General features: G+C 38.1%; 1 protein-coding gene across 1 annotated transcript in view; it reads right to left on the reverse strand.

The window, feature by feature from the left end:
• Nucleotides 1–824: 824 nt before the first annotated feature.
• The window catches only part of LOC149262411 (signal peptidase complex subunit 3B-like), a 133,755-nt gene continuing 113,356 nt past the window's right edge, over nt 825–21,223 (reverse strand). The window contains exons 4-6 of the mRNA XM_089424429.1: nt 12,855–12,908; nt 2,701–2,787; nt 825–1,336 (exon numbers count right to left, since the gene is read on the reverse strand). Of these exons, the coding sequence (XP_089280555.1) occupies nt 1,211–1,336; nt 2,701–2,787; nt 12,855–12,908 (267 nt within the window). The 3' untranslated portion in view covers nt 825–1,210. The remainder of the gene's footprint in view (nt 1,337–2,700; nt 2,788–12,854; nt 12,909–21,223) is intronic.

Genomic DNA, 21,223 nt, shown 5'->3' on the forward strand with positions numbered 1-21,223 from the left:
CCCTGTTTTCTCAATAGGAACATTGTGTGCACCAAGCAACTCAAGGTACAATTTCCAAGGAATGTTAGTGTCTACAGAGGAGGTTGTAGTTGTCTACCATTTGATGGTACTGTTCAATTAGTAATTACAAATCGTATTTGCATTCTCAAGAACATTCCTCCTCATCCAAAAACTTGAGGTCAACAAAAGATAATCACAGAATCTTCTTTCCTCTTTTCCAAGACGGATTAAGTTTTGTGTATGCAATATGTTGTTGGGCAAATTAAGTTCCATAGATTTAACTTTTATTTTTTTGTTACATATATGTTTGACAAACTCCAGAAATTAGCAGAAAAGGAGCAAAACCATCACTGAGCACCTCAATATATCACAATCTTGGGGGGCAATGTCCATTACATTACCAATACATGGCAATCCACAAACATCAGTGTACTAAGTAGAAATTTATAGACACATTATTTTATGGAGTGGGTAATCTTCAATTAATTATCTTCAAAGAACTAGTGAAAATAAATCTAACTTGTCAATGGGGGTTGGTCAGATGGTAATGCAGGGAGGTGTTTCAGACTCCCCACACCAAGGTTCAAATCCCCCCGAAATAGGTTTCAACCCTCTTGATCTGTCTCACCCACAAGCAGACCGCCTCAAGCATCCAGGGCCAGGTGCAAGTCCTGTGTGACTTTGGCATCCCCTATATTTTACCCAAAATGATCTTTCTCAAGTATTATAAGCCAGATTACACTGTAATTATCCCTGATTGGGGAAAAGTACACCTGCCGCATGCTTGCCACAATTTTCAACTCCATAATTCTAACTGATATCACTAATTCTAAAATCAGCACTTTTCTAGAGAGCATACAATACCCTTCCATTTGAACATAATTTTAGAGTAAACATATGAAGCTTTAGTTCTTCACCATAACAAAGCAACCCATTTTGCAAAATTGAAGGGCCTAATTAGATTGGCATCCAGTTATTTTGGAAGACAAAAGATATGTGGCCAGACCCCAGCAACCCTCCATTAAATGGAGAGGCATTGTATCCTAACATAAATAATAAAATGCCCTGTATTCCTAGACTTCACAAAATAAGCAATAAGAAAATAGAATCTAAGCAAAGAATTCACGCAGGAGACTCTTCCTCCACAAAAATTTTGCATTTCATAACAAGCAGCAGCTTTAACTGCTGTAATTAATTTATTAAATCAACACTACTTATATTCCTCTGGCAGACGGAAACCTGATATCACTTTTTTGTCAGCATACATATAACCCGTCTTTGGCATGACATGCCAGTGCATTGTCAAATTGAATTCCTGACCACGTAGATTGCTTCCCTGGGAACAATCAAGAAGGTAGAAAAATATAAATACTTGCTAGCTATATAGAAGAAAAGATAGGAGCTGTTTGAATTTTAGAAAGACGAAAAGATCAATTACATCCATGAAGATTAGCACTCAACAAATTTTCATGAAAATGTGCAACAAAGTAATACCGCTAAGTGTTGAGAAATCTAGGGCAAACTTGATAATGGCTTATTTAAATTGATTTCTCTTATCTTTGACACTTTCTTGTGATGTTTCTTATCAATTCTTCTTTGTTGTTAATATATTCTAATCATCAAGACAAATGTCAAGCAATAAAGATCACTAACACAATAAAGAACACAAGATGTAGGCACTCAACCAGGGCAAAACCCCTATGAAGGGGAACACCCAGTAAAACTCTTCCACTAGTAGATTCAAATCAAATTGAGACAAACTTGACCTCTTTGACCAGAGGCCTAGACTCCCTCCATCCACCAAGTCAGCCCTCAACTTAGAATTTCGTCTCTTCTTTCTTGTAGCTGCTCCAATTCGGTCTTTTCATCCTCGGCTTCTGCAACTATCTTCAAGATAACTTGTGAGACAGAAAAACACCAAGATCTCGGTTCTCTTAGCTTAACAAACATTTTTTTCACCCTTTCTTGGATTGATTCTTCATCTTCAGGCCTTCGCATTTCTTTCTTTTTATACAAACTGCAGATCAAACTTCTTCATAGTAATCTCTCAAATAGGTCAACTTCATTGCTTATTTATAGTTGATTGAAGCTCTTCTTTAAGGCCGACATGAGGGACTTGAGGCTGACTAGTAGGGATGAGGAAGCTGACTTCGTGGAGTATAAGACACATAAAAAATTTATTTTTCTTGACATAAAGAGCCCAAGAAGGGTCCAATACATAATAATTTTGACTTTGACTCAATACAAAAAATCCTAGAGCACACAATGGGTGCTTTGACCTATTGAACATTGACTCAAGCACGAAACCCATGCTTTAATAAGTCAATAAAAATTGCTTTTTCTTTCTCTTGACAAATACAATACATCTTGACTTCAATACAATTATGAAAACCGACACTAGTTACATTCTTCAACACTAGGGTATGGAGCTAATATCTGAAGAAGGTGAATTATTACAATTATTAAAATGAGGAATAACTACCGTATCAGAAACCAAAACAAGTGAAAATAACTCAGACTGTGTATGTATTATGACAGACTCACTTCTATCAAATTGCTTATTGTAGGTGTTGCTGGCTTGTGGACAAAGAAACCGTTCACACTCTTGAATATTCTTCTTAGTAAAAGAGAAACGATCTATGGTGCACTAATACTTGGAGAGAACAAGCATGAAATATAGAAAGGCTCTTAGAAGCATACCTGATCAACAAAGCTATATTTGTTTGCTGTGTGGATCCAAAACATAGCATGCTCTTTTGAAGGTACGATAGCATCCCACAGTGACACCTGTTAACAGCATTCAAAAGTTGAATAGAAGATTTAGAAACATTTGGTCTCTAGATAATCTCTCTAGTCAGAAAAAGGTAAAGTAACCAAATCAATATTTTATTACTGAACAACACAGTCACAACACAAACCTTAAAGGCTAAATAGTGTGACATATACTGCACTCAGTAATGTAGGAGTAAATCAGGATTGCTACATTGAGATCTCTACGATATTGAGAGAGCAGTTTATTATTGTTTTGTTTCATGCTTTTGTAAGTTTCCGAGAATCATATTTAAGTTCAGAAGATATGTAACATGTTTATCCTGGAAAGTTTAAATATGGTAGGCAAATAACATAAAATATCCAAACATTATGAACAAATAATTTAGCATCCTTGGCACCAGGTCTCTCCTAACTGCAAATAAACAAATTTAGAAGAAGCCTGCTTATGTGCATGCTACTTCATATCACTCCAGTGTTAAAAAATAAAACTGTTTTCTAATACAGGTTATTTACTAATCCCAAACAAAAAAGCCAAAACTTAATGATGAATGTTATATCATGTATGGTGAAGCATATCTCGGCAGGTTGTCAGAAGAAAAAACACAGATCAATCTAATCCTCAAATACTTCAAACATGCAACTCAGCTATATGTTGGCAGAATTTTATTCAAAAGCCCTAGACAACACATCAAAAGTGTCTTCAAATTTATGATGGTGCAAGAGATCCATATTCCCAGTCTAAAAAAGAATGCAAGTATACATTTCCAAAATAATCTTTCTTGTTTCCAGACCACAAAAGCATCCATCCATATGTAGATACCACTGGAACTCAATATTGGAAAAGGTTAACAAGGCTAGTAATAAAGTCCTGAACACTGTTGGTCCCAGAACTCAATCCTCCGGATTGTTCTTTTATCAATATGGCCTCACCTATTTCAAATTCGTGATGTCATTAGCAAGACATAGTGTTGGCATGCATCCTTAGAATTCATTATAGTTTTTGTTTAGATATTTGAATCTTGGACATCAAAATCAGAATCCTTTAGATGAAATCATTGTACTTAATATGGCACAGCACATGAAAAGTTTAACTTTATCTGCTTTTTCTGATTCAGATTCAATCTAATATTAACAAAATTATATTCAGGGTAAGTCTTATGCATTCAGAAGTAGCAGTGTTGAATTAGTAATCCTTTCATTGATGAAAATTACCTACACTTCTTGCGCAGTGGAAAGGCCTCAGACAGCTTTTGCTGAAAAATTGGGTAGCAATGGTCGGTATTTTCATTGACAAATTGTTGGAGAAAATTCAATTTTTTGTTGTTTGACCAAGCCAGCCTAAAGTCATTTAAGTCGGTCCCACATGTGGAAAAGCCACCTCCAAGACCACATATAAATAAAATAAGACATCGTTGGACTTCATTTTGGCATCATCTCATCCATCACATTCAATCTGAAATAGAGAGAAGACATCCACACATGCGAAACAATCTAAAGGAGAATCTGTTCTGTGTTGACCAACCCACCTTTTTCTGTTTGACCAGAGTTGACTTGTAGAGATTGCTTCTGCTTTGACCGACTCTTTGACTGTCTTGGAGGCCGAACATTTCAGGAAGACTTTGACTCTGTTTGACCGCATTTTCATCTCTGTTCTGGGCATGTTGACCGCAGGTCAAACCTGTGATTTTGACTGAAGATTTCAGGAGCTCGTTGACTGAGGTTTGACTGTCTTCCACAGGCCAAAATTTGGCCCTTCTGTAGCAGATCAAACTTTGACCAGAATTGACTCTTTCTCTCTCTCTTCATTGATTGGTTTGACTCAATGTCACATGGTTCAAGTTCGAGTTCGGCAATGATTAGGTTCGATTTGAGTTCGAATCTTTTTATGAGGTTCGCCATTAGGTTCGTCTATATATATATATATATATATATATATATATATATATATATATATTGGCGAATATTTGATCTATGGACTTGGTCAATGGCTATGAGGTTTGCCGAACCTCAATTTTTTTTAAGGTTCGCCAATATTCGAACCTCAAGGTTAAAGTTCGACGAACCTTGTGACATAGGTTTGACTTGGTATTTGTTGAGGTCAGATTTGGAATCTTGTTGGAATATTCTGATGTACTATTGATGAACAGAATTTCTCTCTCATAAGGAAAGATTGGTTGGGTTTTCCCCTTGTGGGTTTTTCCCTGGCTGTGAGCCTAATTTTGGTGTCTCTTGTCTCTTGTTCTACTGTTTACTGTGATCTCTATTGCTCTATTGTTGAAAGTATATGGTTGAAGTTTTTCATGTATAGCTGCTTAATGATTGGAATGCTAAAAGAAGACTTATTATATCATTAGAAGTAGTTATCAATTGTGAAAAATTATACTAGTCTTGACTACACTAGTAAAATCAACAGCTTTTACTTATTTTATGTATTTGCCAGGCCAAGAGTAGTCATTACCACTAGAATCATGGGTGCAAGGACTTATAATTGTTTGTTCCCTCTTGAATTCTCTTTGATCCCTCTTCCACTTTGAAATATCTTGCAAGAATGCTACTGGATTGACATCAAATCTTGATCTAGCTCCCTAACTCCTCTTACATGCTCTTACACAACTTGTTCCTATCATCTTCAATGCCTATACAGGTATCTCTTGCTTTTGGCTTGGTTTCTCCTTTGAAGGCTTGGTGTTTTGTGAATATACATCCTGAAAGCTAATGATGAGGTTTTCAGTCGGTTTCAAGAGTTTAAGGCTCTTGTGGAGAACCAAACAATGAAGAAGATCAAAGTTCTCAAATCAGACAATGGGGGCAAGTATACCTCCAACAAGTTCAAGAATTTCTGCAAGGAGGCAGTTATCAAAAAGGAGCTGACTCTGCCATATGATTCGCAGCAGAACAGAGTGGCAGAGAGGAAGAATAGGGCCATCATCAGGGCAGCCAAGTCTATGATCCATGATCAGGATTTGCCTATGCTCTTATGGGAAGAGGTATGCAACACAGTTGTGTATTTATAATTTGGGAATAAGCAGTGTTGCGGGGGAGCGCCCCCCCCCCCCCCCCGATCCCGCTCCCAATCCGCGGTCCAGGTGGGAGCGACTCGGGAGTGCGCTCCCTAAAAAAATTTTCTCTCCCTGCGTTTTCAGGAGTATTTTGCGTTTTTGCAAAAAAAAATTGTAGTAATGTTCGAAATGCAATTTTTTTTGAAAGAAACAAATAATTTTTGAGTGGGGCAGCTTAATGATCAAGTCTATGGCCCTAGTATTTATATGCTATTCATGGTAATGTTAAATTCTTAAAGTACAAGTGACTGTTTGAGAGTGGTTCCGCCTCATTGGATTTCATATGGAGAAAATAGAATTTTAGATTTCATTCAAAATCCAGCAGACTTATCAGTTTTTCAAGATTTCAGGATTGGGGGATTGCAATGTTACCATTGAATTTTGTCATGTATTAAGGTATGGAACTCGTATTTAATCAAGAGCACCAATCCCTCTATGTACCTTGATGTTAGTGACATTGGTTGTCGAACTCCTCTATCATGACCCTCCTAAAAATGTACGCATCACTCAAACAAAATCTTAACATGACATGCTATGCTTTTTCTATCTTATGTTAATGCTTAGAGGGTGATATTAATGACAAAGATCCCTATACAAATACAGAGGTAATGACAAAGATACCTCTGGATATTAATGCTTAGAGGGTGATATTAATGACAAAGATCCTGATTTTCCAACAAGACTAAAAAATTAGACATTTCTCGCGGTGGCAAGAGGCCCAAGCATAAGAAATAGATAATAGATTTACTTCTCTTTTCTAGTTTCTAGTGGTTTTTATAACTATTGACTCTTTCATATTTATTATGATATTTTTTTAAACGATATATGACAATTTAAGTTTGAAGTCGGCAATTATAACTCATTAGTAATGAATTATGAATATGATGCTTCATGAAAGTTGAAAGTTGTTTCATTTCATTTCATTTTATAAGATTTCATTTCATGTTAGATATTATTTGTTGTAATGGTTACACTTAGCTTACAAGTACAACTTTGTTGATCAATGATGATAAATGTTATATATTGAATTTTGAAAGCTTGAAACTTTAAGATTGATGAATCATGAGACTCAAGATGTTGTATGTTACTATGTTACTAACTTGTGGACATGGTTGATGAAGATTATAACTTCCAGATGATTGTTGTTATATGGTTCAATCTATGTTTTTTTTATGTTTTTTATATCTAATTCATTATTCTACATGTTTTTGTTGACATATATGTATCAAAATATAAAAATATATATATAATATATAAAAAACGCTCCGGGATTCACTCCCAAACCGGGAGCTTTTGAAAATGTCGCTCCCGCTCCCAAGTAACACTGAGAATAAGAGTCTTCACAAAGTTTTGGAGGACAAAACTCCTGAGGAGGTCTTCACAGGAATGAAACCAAAGGTGCACCACCTTTTCATCTTCTGTAGTCCAATTTATGTCCACATACCTTCTGAGAAGAGGACTAAGCTGCATAACACAACAGAGAAGGGCAGAGACACTTCAAAGGCCTACAGGGTCTACATTCTAGCACAGAGGAAGACATTGGTCAGCAAGGATGTCAGATTTGAGGAGGGAATGACCTTTAGGAGGTCACATGGGTCGAATCCAGCAGTGGCAAAGGCTCAAGAGCGAGAGGCTATGAAGACTATGGAGGTACCAGCAGCAGGGACACAGTCTTCTTATCCAGACGAGGATTGAGATATTCTTTCGAGCTCTGTCAACAAGAGGCCAAGATGGGCCGAGCAAACTACAAGGGATGTTGAGGAGGATGTGCAAGCTCCTAGCAGCACCTTCAAGGAGAGTAGACCACCAAGGAGCTTTCCCAGCTACATGCCCTTGATGAGCAGCATAAGTGAGTTTGACTCTTCTACTTTTGAGGAGGCAATAGACCAACATGTTTGGAGGGATGCCATGGTGGAGCGGTACAACTCCATCATTAAAAATGATCTCTAGGAGATTGTACAGAGGCCTGAAGGAGAGTCAGTGGTCACTGCTCAATGGATATACAAGATCAAACATGCAGTTGATTTTCCAGAAGGAGAATTCCAATGCGCGCACTATACGGTTAGGAGGGCCGAATTTTGCAAGTATACGCCAAGATCTGCCAGGATTGATTCATCTTCCAAAGCAGCCATTTTCAAGGGGAAGAGTTTTTCCTTGGGAAAATATTAAGGCCATTTCCAGGGTCTAATATTGTTGTATTCTCTGCGTAATTTCTCTGTGGATCTACACCCTAAATTTTCCAGATTTCAATATAAAATGAAGAGAAATTTATTGGGCCGAATTTCTGTTGTCCTGTGTTGATTTCCTATTTATTTTTCTGCTGCAAATTTACTACTTAAAAGTTGAGAACACCAGTGGATTTATTTTCCACAGGTTCAGATTTTAATTTGGGTTCAAATTATTGTGTATAAATAATTGTAAGAAAAATAGATCAGATCTGGTGTTAAAAAGTTCAACATAATTGTTGTGATTATGGTACTTTGTATATTTTCTTTGTTCCGGTCATAATTAACTCCATCGCCCACAAATTTATTATGAAATCAAACCCCACTATGCTGACATCAATTTTCCTAGATTATTAGGTTGTATACAGACTCCAGAGCACCCTCATCAATTTTAAGAATTGCTAGCGTAGAAGCATTGCTAGTACTGTATTTATTGCCATGTTAATGGCTAGCAAGTTTTGGGTTTGTTTGAACCTCACATAGTTAAAATGAAGAGAGATTTACTAGGCTGAATTTCTGTTGTCTTGTCTTGATTTCCTATTTATTTTATGCTGCAAATTTACCATTTAAAAGTCAAGAACACCAGTGGATTTATTTTCCACAGTTGCAGATTTTAATTTGGGTTCAAATTATTTTGTGTGTATAAATAATTGTAAGAAAAATAGATCAGATCTGGTATTAAAAGTTCAACATAATTGTTGTGATTATGGTACTTTGTATATTTGCTTTGTTCCGGTGGTAATTAACTCCATCGCCCACAAATTTATTATTAAATCAAACCCCCACTATGCTGAAATCAATTTTCCTAGATTATTAGGTTGTATGCAGACTCCAGAGCACCCTCGTCAATTTTAAGAATTGCTAGCGTAGAAGCATTGCTATTACTGTATTTATTGCCATGTTAATGGGGCTAGCAAGTCGTTTGGGTTTGTTTGAACCTCACATAGTCAAACCCCACAGCAATGTACTCCCTACATAATGCGTATAGCTCGATTCCTCTTCCAAATGGATCGTGGGTTCAATTTATTGCTTGTCCATTAAGGCAACCACCCTTTACTGCTCATTTTTCTCTCTAATTGAGTTGCCAATTTACAACTATAGCTATATTATCCAATGGATGGACCATTGGCTTGCCCAATACTGTCTTGTATGCTCTATACAAGAGTAGGGAGTCACCACAGCCATTCCTTGGACCTATTCTAATTTCTACCACATACGTCCACACGCAATGCATCCATCACAATCCCAAGCTAATGTGCTTTAACAACCACCTATAGATATAAACATAAGAGTTTAGTAAAGTATGTATTGTGGATTAAGTGTTTGGGGTGTGCATTAACGCTATACAGAGGTGCTACTCAGTTGGCAAGATGGAGCCAGAGCATACTTGGGTTTGTCCAAATAATATAGCAAGGCCGCACCGTTGTCATATATCCAATGCCTGCATAGCAACTCAATTAATAATCATGCAAACATGAAAACATGCATACCTAAATGCTCATGCGGTAATTCATAGCAAAGAAGGATTATGTTAATGTTTTGGCCTTGGTTGTATTCAGCATGCAAAGGCTGTGTTGATTATCTTGACATCTCAGAATTGAGGAAACAGAACTGCAGGAATAGACTTGGACTTTCTTCCATCACCAAGCATTGGCCTTGGCACTTCGAGCAAACAAGCAAGCATCAATACCTATGTTGCAGGAAACGTGGGGTAGGAGGGCGTTTCCGTATGGAAACGAGTACGAAACGCTGAAACGTGTTTGGTACGGCCCTGAAACGCATTTCAGGCCGTACTACCACGTTTCACGAAACTGAAACATGGCCAGTACGGCCTGAAACGCGTTTCAGGGCTGTACGACCCACGTTTCAGCGTTTACTTTTGTTTTTTTTAATTTTTAATTTTTTAATTGTTTTCTAATCTATTCTTACGTTAGCCTAATGACTTCTAGTTGCTTCCAGATGCCTGTCTAAAGTTATAAAAATGAACTTTTGCCCTAGTGTTGATATGCAGTTCATGGTAATGGTAATGTTAAATTCTTAAAGTAAAAGGATATCATCCTTTTACTTAAATTTTTAATATTACCATGAAATGACTCAGGATGTTTGAGAGTGGTTTCGCCCTCATTGGATTTCATATGGAGAAAGTAGAATTTTAGATCTCACTCAAAATCCAGCAGACTTATCTGTTTTTCAGGATTTCAGGATTGGGGGGATTGCAATGTTTCCATTGGATTTTATCATGTACTAGGGTATGGAACTTGTATTTAATCGAGAGAACAAAGCCCTCTATGCAGGGGAGACTCCCAATAATCAAGAGAACGCAGGGTACTAGGGTATGAAACTTGTATTTAATCAAGAGCACTAAGGTCATTCGACTATGTAGGAGGAGACTACCAATCAAGCACGAGACAAAAAATTAGAAATTTCTCGTGGCTGATTTTGGATATTTCTATTTTCATTATGTGATTATTCATGAGTAAATGTGATGTAAATTTAGATACTTATAGTTTATGCATTGACAATTGACAATTTTATCATAATGTAATAAATTAGAATGTATCATATATGCTTTATGATTGCACATATTTCTTAAATGTTAAATGTCCTAATATATATATATATATATATATATATATATATATATATATTCGCGTTTCCCCGTTTCCAAAATTTGGGGAGGTCACGTTTCGTATCGCTTCCCGTTTCGGAAACTCGTACCCGTTTCCCGTTTCGTACAACCTTGATCAATACCAAACCTGAACAGAGATCGACAAGCTTTGAACTCAACTTGTTGGTGAATTGCAAAGACATTACACTCTCATTCCACATTGATGATCCGCGTTGGTGAGATGGATAAACCATAGACCTACTATTTACGGATCAGTGCCATGATTATGCATTTAGCACAAGACAAGATGGAAGAGCCATTGCAAAACTAGTATACACCAATTCCTTCGGTGAAGAAGTGGAGGAAGTGTGCATGATTAGCAAATCTTTGGAAAGGTTCCTCACTTGACTGATTGGGATAAGCCTATAATGGACTACTTGTATGAGGCCACAGATATGGCTGAAGAAATAATCATTTTACACTGGCAAGGGTACCCCTTAACATGCAAAAAACAAGACGATCTACAAATTGCCCCATTCATGCAGCAACAATTGCACACTCAACCCCACCTAAGCTTACACTGGTAAGTTTTATTTCGATGGTGAGGTTATTAAAGAGTTATTTACACATCTTCAAAGGATGGTACCTGATCAGGAAGCTTGCATAACTATTGAACATGAGATGGATATGTACAAGCACTCCAACAAACAATTTGGCTTTAAAATAGTTGTCCAATAAATTAATATTTTAATGCCAAGTAACCCATTAGAATTCAGAGTTTTAATTGCATATTTTATTTTTAAGTTGAATTATATTTTCTTTATTTCCTATTAGCATCTGTAACGATGTGTAATTTAATCCATTTTTCTTATTTGTTGTAGATGTTTAGTGGTGAAAATATGGTGCAAAACACTTCTCATACAGAATTTTGTTGTTAGAGCAATGGGCCAAACATGTAGTACTTCAGGTTGCAAGCACAATTAGAGTAATTTTGAAAAATACACTCAGAGAAGCACAACACATCAGTACTAATTGTTATAATTTATGACCCCCAAGACCTATCAAATTTATTATGACCATCCTATAGGTTAGACTTTCAATGCTTGAATGATATAGTTTATGTCCACAACAATCTCCAACTATGGGTAAGGTAGCCTAGGAAAATACCTAATGTGGATGCCATTTTGCTGGACAACATTAACATGTCTCAGTGGAGGGTGGAGTAAGAGATGCATACCATGGAAGAGGAACCTAAGTGGTTAGAGGGGTAAGCAACAACAACACAGGCATGGTGGGTATGGGAAGCTAAGCCATGCCCATTATGGAAGGACAAGCACTTTGATACCAAGAAGGGTGATGTGGCAGCCTCAGCACCACCTTCTACACAGTTTGATATGCATACAACCACCAGCGGTCATCAGACTGATGATGCAGAACCTTCTAATGGAAAACAAGCCATGTTTCTCATAAAAGGGCAAGAGTTAATCCATAGCTAGTTGCTATATTTGTCAATGTAGAGTCAAGATGACTCATGATGTCCTTTGTATCGGTTGTCTACTTTTGTCCTTGACAGAACAACTATCAAGATTCTGGGTTCCATATCAATTTTGATATATCATTTATGATTTGGCATCCACTACATCATATATATGAGTGTTTTTTTTCAAAATATGTGCCAATGTAATTATTTGAAGTTACTGTTGGTTTATATTTACAAAAATTAATTGAAGAAAATGAAGATATTTTGTATTTTTCAATGCTTGTTGCAGTTCTGTGGATTTATGCCGAATTTTTCGGCGTCCTAATGTCCAAATCCTCGGCAATTTTTTGTTGGTGCCAACTTTTTCAACAATGATGTATATCACTGTCATCCCCTGAAAATATTGGAGGTGTGTTCTAGCCATTCCAGACAGCCATTCCTCTGTCCTTATTGCTCCCCCATCCCCAAAATGCACCCAACATAGATCACAACCCTGATATGGTCCTCAGGCCTAACCTGTCATATAATATAATAAGCATTCCTTGTTTAAAGAAATGTCTTGTGCATGTGAACATTTCGATATATAACATATCAATCTATATAGGAAATTCATACATTTTCTAATCACTTAGTAACAATTATTTGCAATATCTCGGTATCACGAAAGTCTTAAACATCTAATCTCTCTAATCCTGAATTCAAGAGCATACCTGATTCAATGCATTCTTTTGACTCTCATATTCTGCTGCTACAAAGACAAAGACCTACAATAATAGACAATACAAAGTCAGCATCAATTTCATTTTCTTTCAAAAATATAAAATAGCAGTTCTAAATTCTAATCATGTTTAACCACAAAGGCACGGATAATATAAAGCCTGTATCAATTTAATTATTTTTCTGTACAACACAATAGCTCCAATCATGTTGAAACAAAAAGGCACCATGTAATTAAAATAGCAATTTAGTAAAAGCACAATACAAATTTTGGAGTAAAGTATAAAATAGAATAAAATTACATGGAAAACTGGATAATTTGTTTGATCATTCATGCAAAATTACAGACAATAAACAGAAAGAGAAAACCCTACAAAACACCAATGTTCAGGCATGTTCAATTTATCTGATAGATGTCAAGAAATATCAAAATGATAACAGGAATGGATGAAATTTGTTTCACGTGATTAAGACATAAAAGACACAATTTAGACATGAGTTCAGGTATATTCAATTCATCCAATACATGTCGACTTCTCCAAAGGTGTGATGAAAGTAGCTCCTTTGGATGCACCAAACATGCATGCTCACTACATTCAACATAAGAAAGTACCACTTGTGCCTTTCGTGGTTTTTGTATAATTAAAAATAACTAGTCCCTTAAATTACTTTTAGTTTTTTTGGGGAAACCACTATTTATATTAACAATGAATATGGTACAACAAAGGTAGAAACATAATTAACCAAAAGCTAAAAGAAAGGCCTTCAGGTCAATTATGCCTTATGGAGCATCCAGTCCATCTCTTAGCAGGAAAGTGCTTTTAACTGTGAAATGCAAGGACAGATCTTTCAACAATAATTCCTTAAAATAAGACACACAAAATACTCCATTACTAAATACCACCTCACACCTAATTTTCAAATAAGCATACAAACTAACCACCTGAATAATGGAAAGGACACATGGATGAGACATCACCTAGGAGAGCTGCTTTCCAATGCATCTCATCGAAAAAAATATGCCTCCAAGAGGACCAAACAAAGTTATAGCACTCATGAACAGCAAAGTAGTTCCAATATATGTGGTGAAGAGTCTTAACCTAACCAGTGTGGGAAAGAATAATTAGTCAATCCCAACTGCAAGCAGTATTTTGCAGTGTTCCACGGGGACTCGCCCCCCTCCCTAGGAGTCTAGTTTCCTCGCACCCCCGCGCTCCGGGGACTTGGGGACGAGTAGGGGACGTTTCCCCACGCTCCCAAAATGGAGGAAACTCGAGGGGACGTGCCAGGGAAACGTTTCCCTTCCCTAAGGGGGCGTTTCCAAAAAGGGGGACGTGGGGGGACGTGGGGGGGCGTGGGGGGACGAGAGGGGACGTGGGGGGACGAGGGGGGACGTGGCACACCTTTAATGCATTAAAAACCATTTTAATTAACTAAATGCTGAACTTAATCTTTAATTAAGAGTTAATTAACGTTTAGGGTTTTGGAAATCGTTGTTTCATGTTATAAAAATGGCACCTTGAACCATGAACAACACACTCACAGCCTTTGCAAGTTCGCTGAGCACTCCACTCACAGCGTTGGATTTCACTGTTCAGATTTTAATAAACAGTGCCTGTATCATTATTGATTGTATTAGGAATTGTATACAAAAGGTAAATTACCTAAAAAAAGTCAGTGAATTAATACAATTAGTTGAAAGTGCAAGCTAGGAAAACCAAGACCTTGAATCGGTTCAATATGGGCTCTCCCCGTTCATGGTGATAGTAGGTTTAGGAAAAGAGCCTATTGTCACATGTTCTGAAAAGTGGATCTGACTATTTTGTTTCCAGGAACCAATTAACCACAAGTATGGGTGAAAAATCCGACTTGTAAAAACTTAAAAGACTGCCTCCTTGACTACCATGCGTTGTGTTGATGAGACCTGACTGAAATATAATATTGTTGATATAATAAGACCTGATTAAAATACAGAATGTTAATATTCCACCAGCCACCCAACTACTTTCCTATATGATTTCTCAAAATTCTGCCTTGACATCTAATTTTGATCCTATGAGAACTTAAAGGGTTCAAAATAAACATTCACTCAAAGAAAGAAACCAGCAAGATCTGTAAAATGGAAACTAACTAAGCAGTCTAACAACATGAAAAGAAGAAAGTAGCTTCCACTTACGTGTCTATCATTTTTTGCATGAGATTGCCGATGGAAAAATCTATGGCACAAGGTTATGGCTGTCGCAATGGTTACCTGGGAACTGAATAAACAATAGACAGTCAACCTATTACTATATTAGGTCTATGGTCTTTACCTGTGGAAAAAGCATCCAAGTTCCGTTTAGTCCAAGTTCCAAAAATGATTTCTTTTAGACTTTTTCTCTAGGTTAGCAGTATCCAAAACAGAATTGTGAAGGTATATCAGACCTATGGGCTAGTCCTATGGAAGCATTGCCAAATAGGCTATTCATATATTAATATTATCAGTTGAAAATCTACGCCCTGCCTAACTAATATGTCAAGAACTTAGAAGTCCAGTTTCTCAAAATCATTATACATAATCCACTATAGTTCTGAGTTCTCTCTATGTTTAAGTTTTCTTCTAAGAAGGACAGTTCTCTCTTTGTTTAAGTTTTCTTCTAAGAAGGATTGTGCAAATTTTCAAATTCATTGCTTTCTTGCTCCAGGAATTCATATCAATGATCATGCTTTGCAGCTTTTCAATTCAACCCAAACTGTCATAGTGGACTCAATTAATAAATTATATTTTATATTTATAAATTTTTAAGACCCTGACGCTCCCCCACGTTTCCTAAAAAATGGTAGGGAGCTTTTGCATAGGCCGCTCCCGCGCCCCCTCGCTCCCTCGCCCCCTCGTCCCGGAACCTTGGTGGAACATTGGTATTTTGGAAGGACAAGCCTTGGAAGACTAAAAGCCATGCAAAAACCTGCAATTTGTGGTTGGCCCTGAAGGACCATTTTGTGTGGAGTGGATTTACCAACTTAGCTTCCTCATCTGGATGCAATTTTTCAAATATCATTTTCAGGGATATATTGTTGAGGGTCCTGTTGCCACCTAAATCCACACCTGGGTTAAAATGTATAAAATCTTTAAATCCACTTGGTGTGGCCTTGGGGACAAGTCTCAAGTTGAGCAATTGTCACCCAATTCTCAACTCCTCCATCTAGGCTAACTCCTAGCGAAGCCAAGGGGTTGAACCCTATGAGACAACTAAGGCTTAACAAGCTTTAGCAAAAAAAGAAATATTAGTTCTAGGAGTTAATTAGGATTGACCAAGACACATTTAACCATCAATATGTAAATTGCAGCATGTTAATTCAAAGCATGTAAATAAACTCCATGAGCATAAATAACCATAACCATTCATAAACAAGAGATATAGCAATGATGATGTAATATCCTAGGGTAATTTTTCCCTTAGGTTTTCAAAACTAGATAAGGTTACAGGGAACTTCCCTTTCAATGCAATTGAAGTAAAACATATTCATACAACCGACATTTATTCCACAACAGATATTCTCTTTGCATGCCTTAAACAACATTTTCACAGTAAGATAACATTCCAATCAGATCACGTTACTCTAGGGTTGTCTGCCCAACAATCAATGAGTATATCCAATCCTCGATATAGTGTTGATTCATAAGGTCAGCAAATCCATAACCAGTATAATTTATAATGATGTTATAATTTGCCCAACAGTTTGCTACAACTATCTAATATTATTATAGCCCCCAGGGGTGTCGCTTGTTGGCCAGTGAACACATTGCTAAGGCTTTTGTGTCATTGTGCAGGTCACAGGTTAAAACCTCAACTTACCCGTGCGTCGTGCTTAGGGGAGGTGCGGTTGCACCTGAAGGTTATAGTGGCAGTCGTCAAGGATCAACCCTGTGTCACGCGCGTATTAGAGATGGCACATCACTGATTCTGCCAGTCATACACACAAATATATATATATATATATATATATATAATATTATTATGCTATTACAAACTTACAACACAACGACCCAACAATTCTTATATTATCCATAGATCTAGTTCTAAGATGGTTGATCCCCTATACCTCATGTAATGTCCCCATCCGCTTAGGAGACATAAGAGGATGACTCCACTAGCCTAATTAAGTTTTCGTAGGTTAGGATGGGAAAGATGATCAAGGGAACACAATTCGCCTAGAAGAAAACCTTATAAAAGCTAAAGGGGAAAAGGGTTCAAGGCTAAAGAAAAGTCACTTTATAAAGTGAGAAAACCCACTAAAGTGGCTTTGTTAAAAATAAAAGGTAAAAAGGTGGCAAAAGAGTCAAGTGAGTTATAAAAAAGGGGAAATGAGGAGTCTCTCCTCATTCTTGCATCAACTCACTTGAAAAATAGAATTTTGGGGAGTTCTTGAGAAAGAGGCCAAGGTTTTTGGAAATCATCATTTAGGTTGTTCGTTTTGGTGTTGAAACTATACACCCTAACTAGTGTGGGAGCAGAGTCACTCAGATTCTAACATTGTGCTTCATTGTTGAACAAGAAGAAGACGTGCAAAAAGGAGTAAGTCAAAGGTGTTATCAGTTGATTTTATTTTCTAATTGGTATTCTATAATCATTTTGTAGGTCGAGTTATCTTCTATGTTTGAGGACCAAATCTAAGTCATTTTGGGGAGGCCAAACCCTCTTTTTCCTTATTGTATGAAGTCACTATTTGTGGGGTTGACTTTTGTACCAAGAGGGTCGATTTTCACCTCTAAAGGGGACTGAGTTGTTTTTTATTGTTGTTGAGAAATCTAGAGTTTTCAAGAGGGTTGATGTCAGTCTTTCTAAAGGGGCCAAGTATCTTCCCTTTGCTAGCCGAGTTTGCTATTGAAATAAATCTTTGTTTGTGGGTCGTGTTCACTCCAAGAGGGTCGAGTCCTATTACATCTTTGGGGTTAAATCCTCTAGTTGTATGACAGTCCTCGCGCTCCATGCACCATTGGTTGTAGCAGAGGTTATACTCTTGGTGTTGCCTAAAAAGGGGTCTATTTTCCATCCGGTCCCATGAACTCCATCTCCATCTAGCTATAATCAGTGGTGTAACGCCCTATAGAGTAGAGCCATTGAACTCCTAGTACTACATTGGTGTCAAGAACATTCGCCACAAAGAAATCATTTGAGACTGTGTGGGGATCATCCTGGTGCGCTCCATACGATTGTTCCCCGGTATCACCACTGAAAAACCCTCAAACTCCTCAGTGGCTAGTCCTCTCCTAGACACAAGGTTGACATCTATGAAATTGTGGGTAGCCCCACTATCAATCATTGTTGTTACTCTTTGTCCCTGTATAGTGCACCTAACTCTAAGTGTGTGGAACTTGGGGACTCCTGTAAGTGAAGCAATAACACTACCCTTAGCCCCAACATGAGGTTGCTCATCCTTCACCTCTTGGAACTCCTCCTGTGGCTACTCTTGTTCAGCCTCCTCGTCCTCACTATCTGAGAACACCTCAACATAGTGAGCTTTACCCTTACCTACACATTTGTGTCACCGTGTCCATGGCTATAACAAGTAAAACATAGTTTCCTCCTCCTAAGGTCTCTGTTGGTTTCCTCATCCCATTGACTCCTCCAGGTCCACTCCTTTTGGGGAGGTTTAAACTCCTTACCTTTTGGCTGAAAGGTTGGTTTAGGAGGAAGTCTGGTCTTAGGGATTGCAACTTGCATGTCTCATACTTTGTTGATGGCAACTTGTAAGGAGGTGGGTTCATAGGGCTTCACCCACCCACCTAGTGGCTCAACCAACCCCTTTGTAAACAACATGACTAGTTTGGCTTATGATATGTCGGTCACCATTACTACTAGCCTCTGAAATTCTGATATATATATGCTTCTACACTGCCTGTTTGCCTGAGATGGGCTGATTCCCGGAAGTGTATCTCAGGACCCCTCCTATCAAATCGTTGTTGATTTCTGTAGCATCAAATGTGCTCTAGCCTCGAGATTTTGCAGAGATGCAAAGACACATGTATTCTCCAAGACTCGTAAATCGTTTGGAAAAATTCCACCTATAGATGGTTTAATTAAAATAATTAATCATTTTTAATGTATTCCTAAGTCTAAACTTAGAAAATGCGATTAATTAAAGGGTTTAATTAAATCTGGTGTGAGTCTTCTAGAAGAAGATGAAGATCAACTCCCAGTTAATCTTAGTCTTTGATTATGTTTTAATCTTAGTTGTTGGTGCTCCAACAAGAGATTATAAGGAGCTTGATGGGCACTTGGAGAACACACTGAGATAGTGAGATCTAGAGATCGAATTTCTCAAGAGTAGCAACGTTGAGTTGCCGGAGAGAGATCGAGTGATCTTCTTGTAGTGAGGGGCAGGGATAGTAGACCGGAGGGGATTTTTCCAGTTCCGGTGAGTGAAAATCAGAGAAGGCATTGAGAAGCCCACAGAGGCAGCATAGTGCTTCAGAAGGAGTCCGTAATTTTGTTGGGAGCAGTCAAGATCTAGTACCAGAAGTCGGGGTGTGAGACCGGAGGACCAAAGAGTCGAGTTCCAATCAGCAAATCGATCAACTGGAAGGGTGATGCAGTGACAATGTGAGCCTATGCAGAGATTGTGTACAGGCAGTGTGGGTCTAACCATCCCGAGCTTGGATCAAAGTCGGATTGCCAATGACAGTGTGAGAATATTTCTCACTACCTCTTTGCCAGTTTATTCTCTGAATCAGATTGCTAGTTTGGGCATCTAAAGATTTGTACTCAGAGTACTACTGCATAATAATAAAACCCTCAACTGCTGCACCAGTTTTCCCAAGATGGGTTTTTTCGAGGACATTGGTCCAAAAATAACGGTGTATTATTGTGTGTGTATCTATTCTTCATTGTTTTATTTCTTCCGCATTATTTTTATTTTGTGAATGTTGCAGTGTATGTATTTCGACAAATAATTTGTTGAGTAAATTTAACAAATAGGAGAAGTATTATCAGTTGCTGCAGTGGGATTCAGGTCACCGAATTTTCACATGGTATCAGAGCACAAATCGTAAGTCGGAGAGCTCAGAGCAGAAGAGGAGAATGAGGTTTGAATTTATGCATAGGCAGCAATTCGAAACCCCAGGTGCAGTGTATTTCCTTGTCCAAAAGGGTCAGTTTTTCGTGGAAATTTTACTTCTCTGAGTGAGTCGACAGAGAATAAAATTTTCCAGATGAAAGAGTACCAAAGGCAAAGGGAGTAGCAGCAGTTTCCTTGCAGAGCAGATCTTCAGCTAGGACACAGATTTTGCAGCAGTTTGCTAGTGCAAATAGCGTTAGGAGGAAGGAAGAGCACACACTGAGGGAATTTTTTCCTCAGGGGACTTCTAGCCAAGAAGTTTGAATTTTCCTAGCAGAGCAATAGTAGTTGTGTGTAGAGTTTCTCACTCCAGAAGGGAGTGTGAATAGCTGGGCAGTAGCTGCGCAAAGGAGAAGAGGAGGAATTCAACTTCTTTTTTTTAAGAGATGGCTACAGATGGGAAGGATCCATGGAAGAGCAGCAGATTAGATCCAGTTGCTGTAGATTTCTCACATGGATCAACATCCTTGCTACGAGAGCCCAACAGAATCAGTAGCAGGAGGATCACAGTGTCAGCAAACGCAACTAGTCATTCAAAAGACAATTGCATAGCTAGTTGCAGTCAGTTCCCAGAAGACAATTGCAGTGACATAGGCAGTTTAAATTGCCCATTTGCAGTATGTAGTGCAGTTCCAGCCAGGAGATTCCCAGCGCAAAGTTTCACAATCCAGTTTCCAATGCAGGAGGACTATGTGAGTTGCCAGGAGGGAGTAGAGAGATTTCACATAGGGAGATCGAGACTCAGAGAGAGTCTAGTTTCAGAGGGAGCATCCCTATGGAATCTACTACTTCAAAATTTGGGGAGATCGGACTCATTATTGCAGTAGTTGCAGTAGCACTGCAAAAGCATTAGCAGAGCAGTAACAACAGCGGTATGAGTAGATCAGATTTCACGATGATGACAACCGTACCTCCAAGAGGGAGGTGGGGTGATTTGGAGTTGTAGCCCCAGAGAGCTATAGGATGGGCAGGATTCTTGAGAAGATCCACCTCATGAATCAATACCTTGCTACGGAGCCGAAGACATGCAGTAGAAGGATCGATCAATGGCAGTTGGTGCAGTCAAGTGCCAAATTGACAGACGCAATAGCTAGTAGCGGTCAAAGGCTGAGTAGCGCAAAGCAGCATTAGCAGCAGTGCAGTTGGCACAAAGCAAAGTCGGCAGCAACGCAGAGGCTTCAGTGACAACGCAGAGTCTAGCAGCAGCCAGGACTCGGGTGACAAATGCATCATACTGACCACAGTTGTTTCAGTATTTTGGATG

This window comes from Pinus tabuliformis, chromosome 6, assembly GCF_031772625.1.
Source record: "Pinus tabuliformis cultivar Carrire ecotype Pingquan chromosome 6, CPIR1, whole genome shotgun sequence".
NCBI lineage: Eukaryota > Viridiplantae > Streptophyta > Pinopsida > Pinales > Pinaceae > Pinus > Pinus tabuliformis.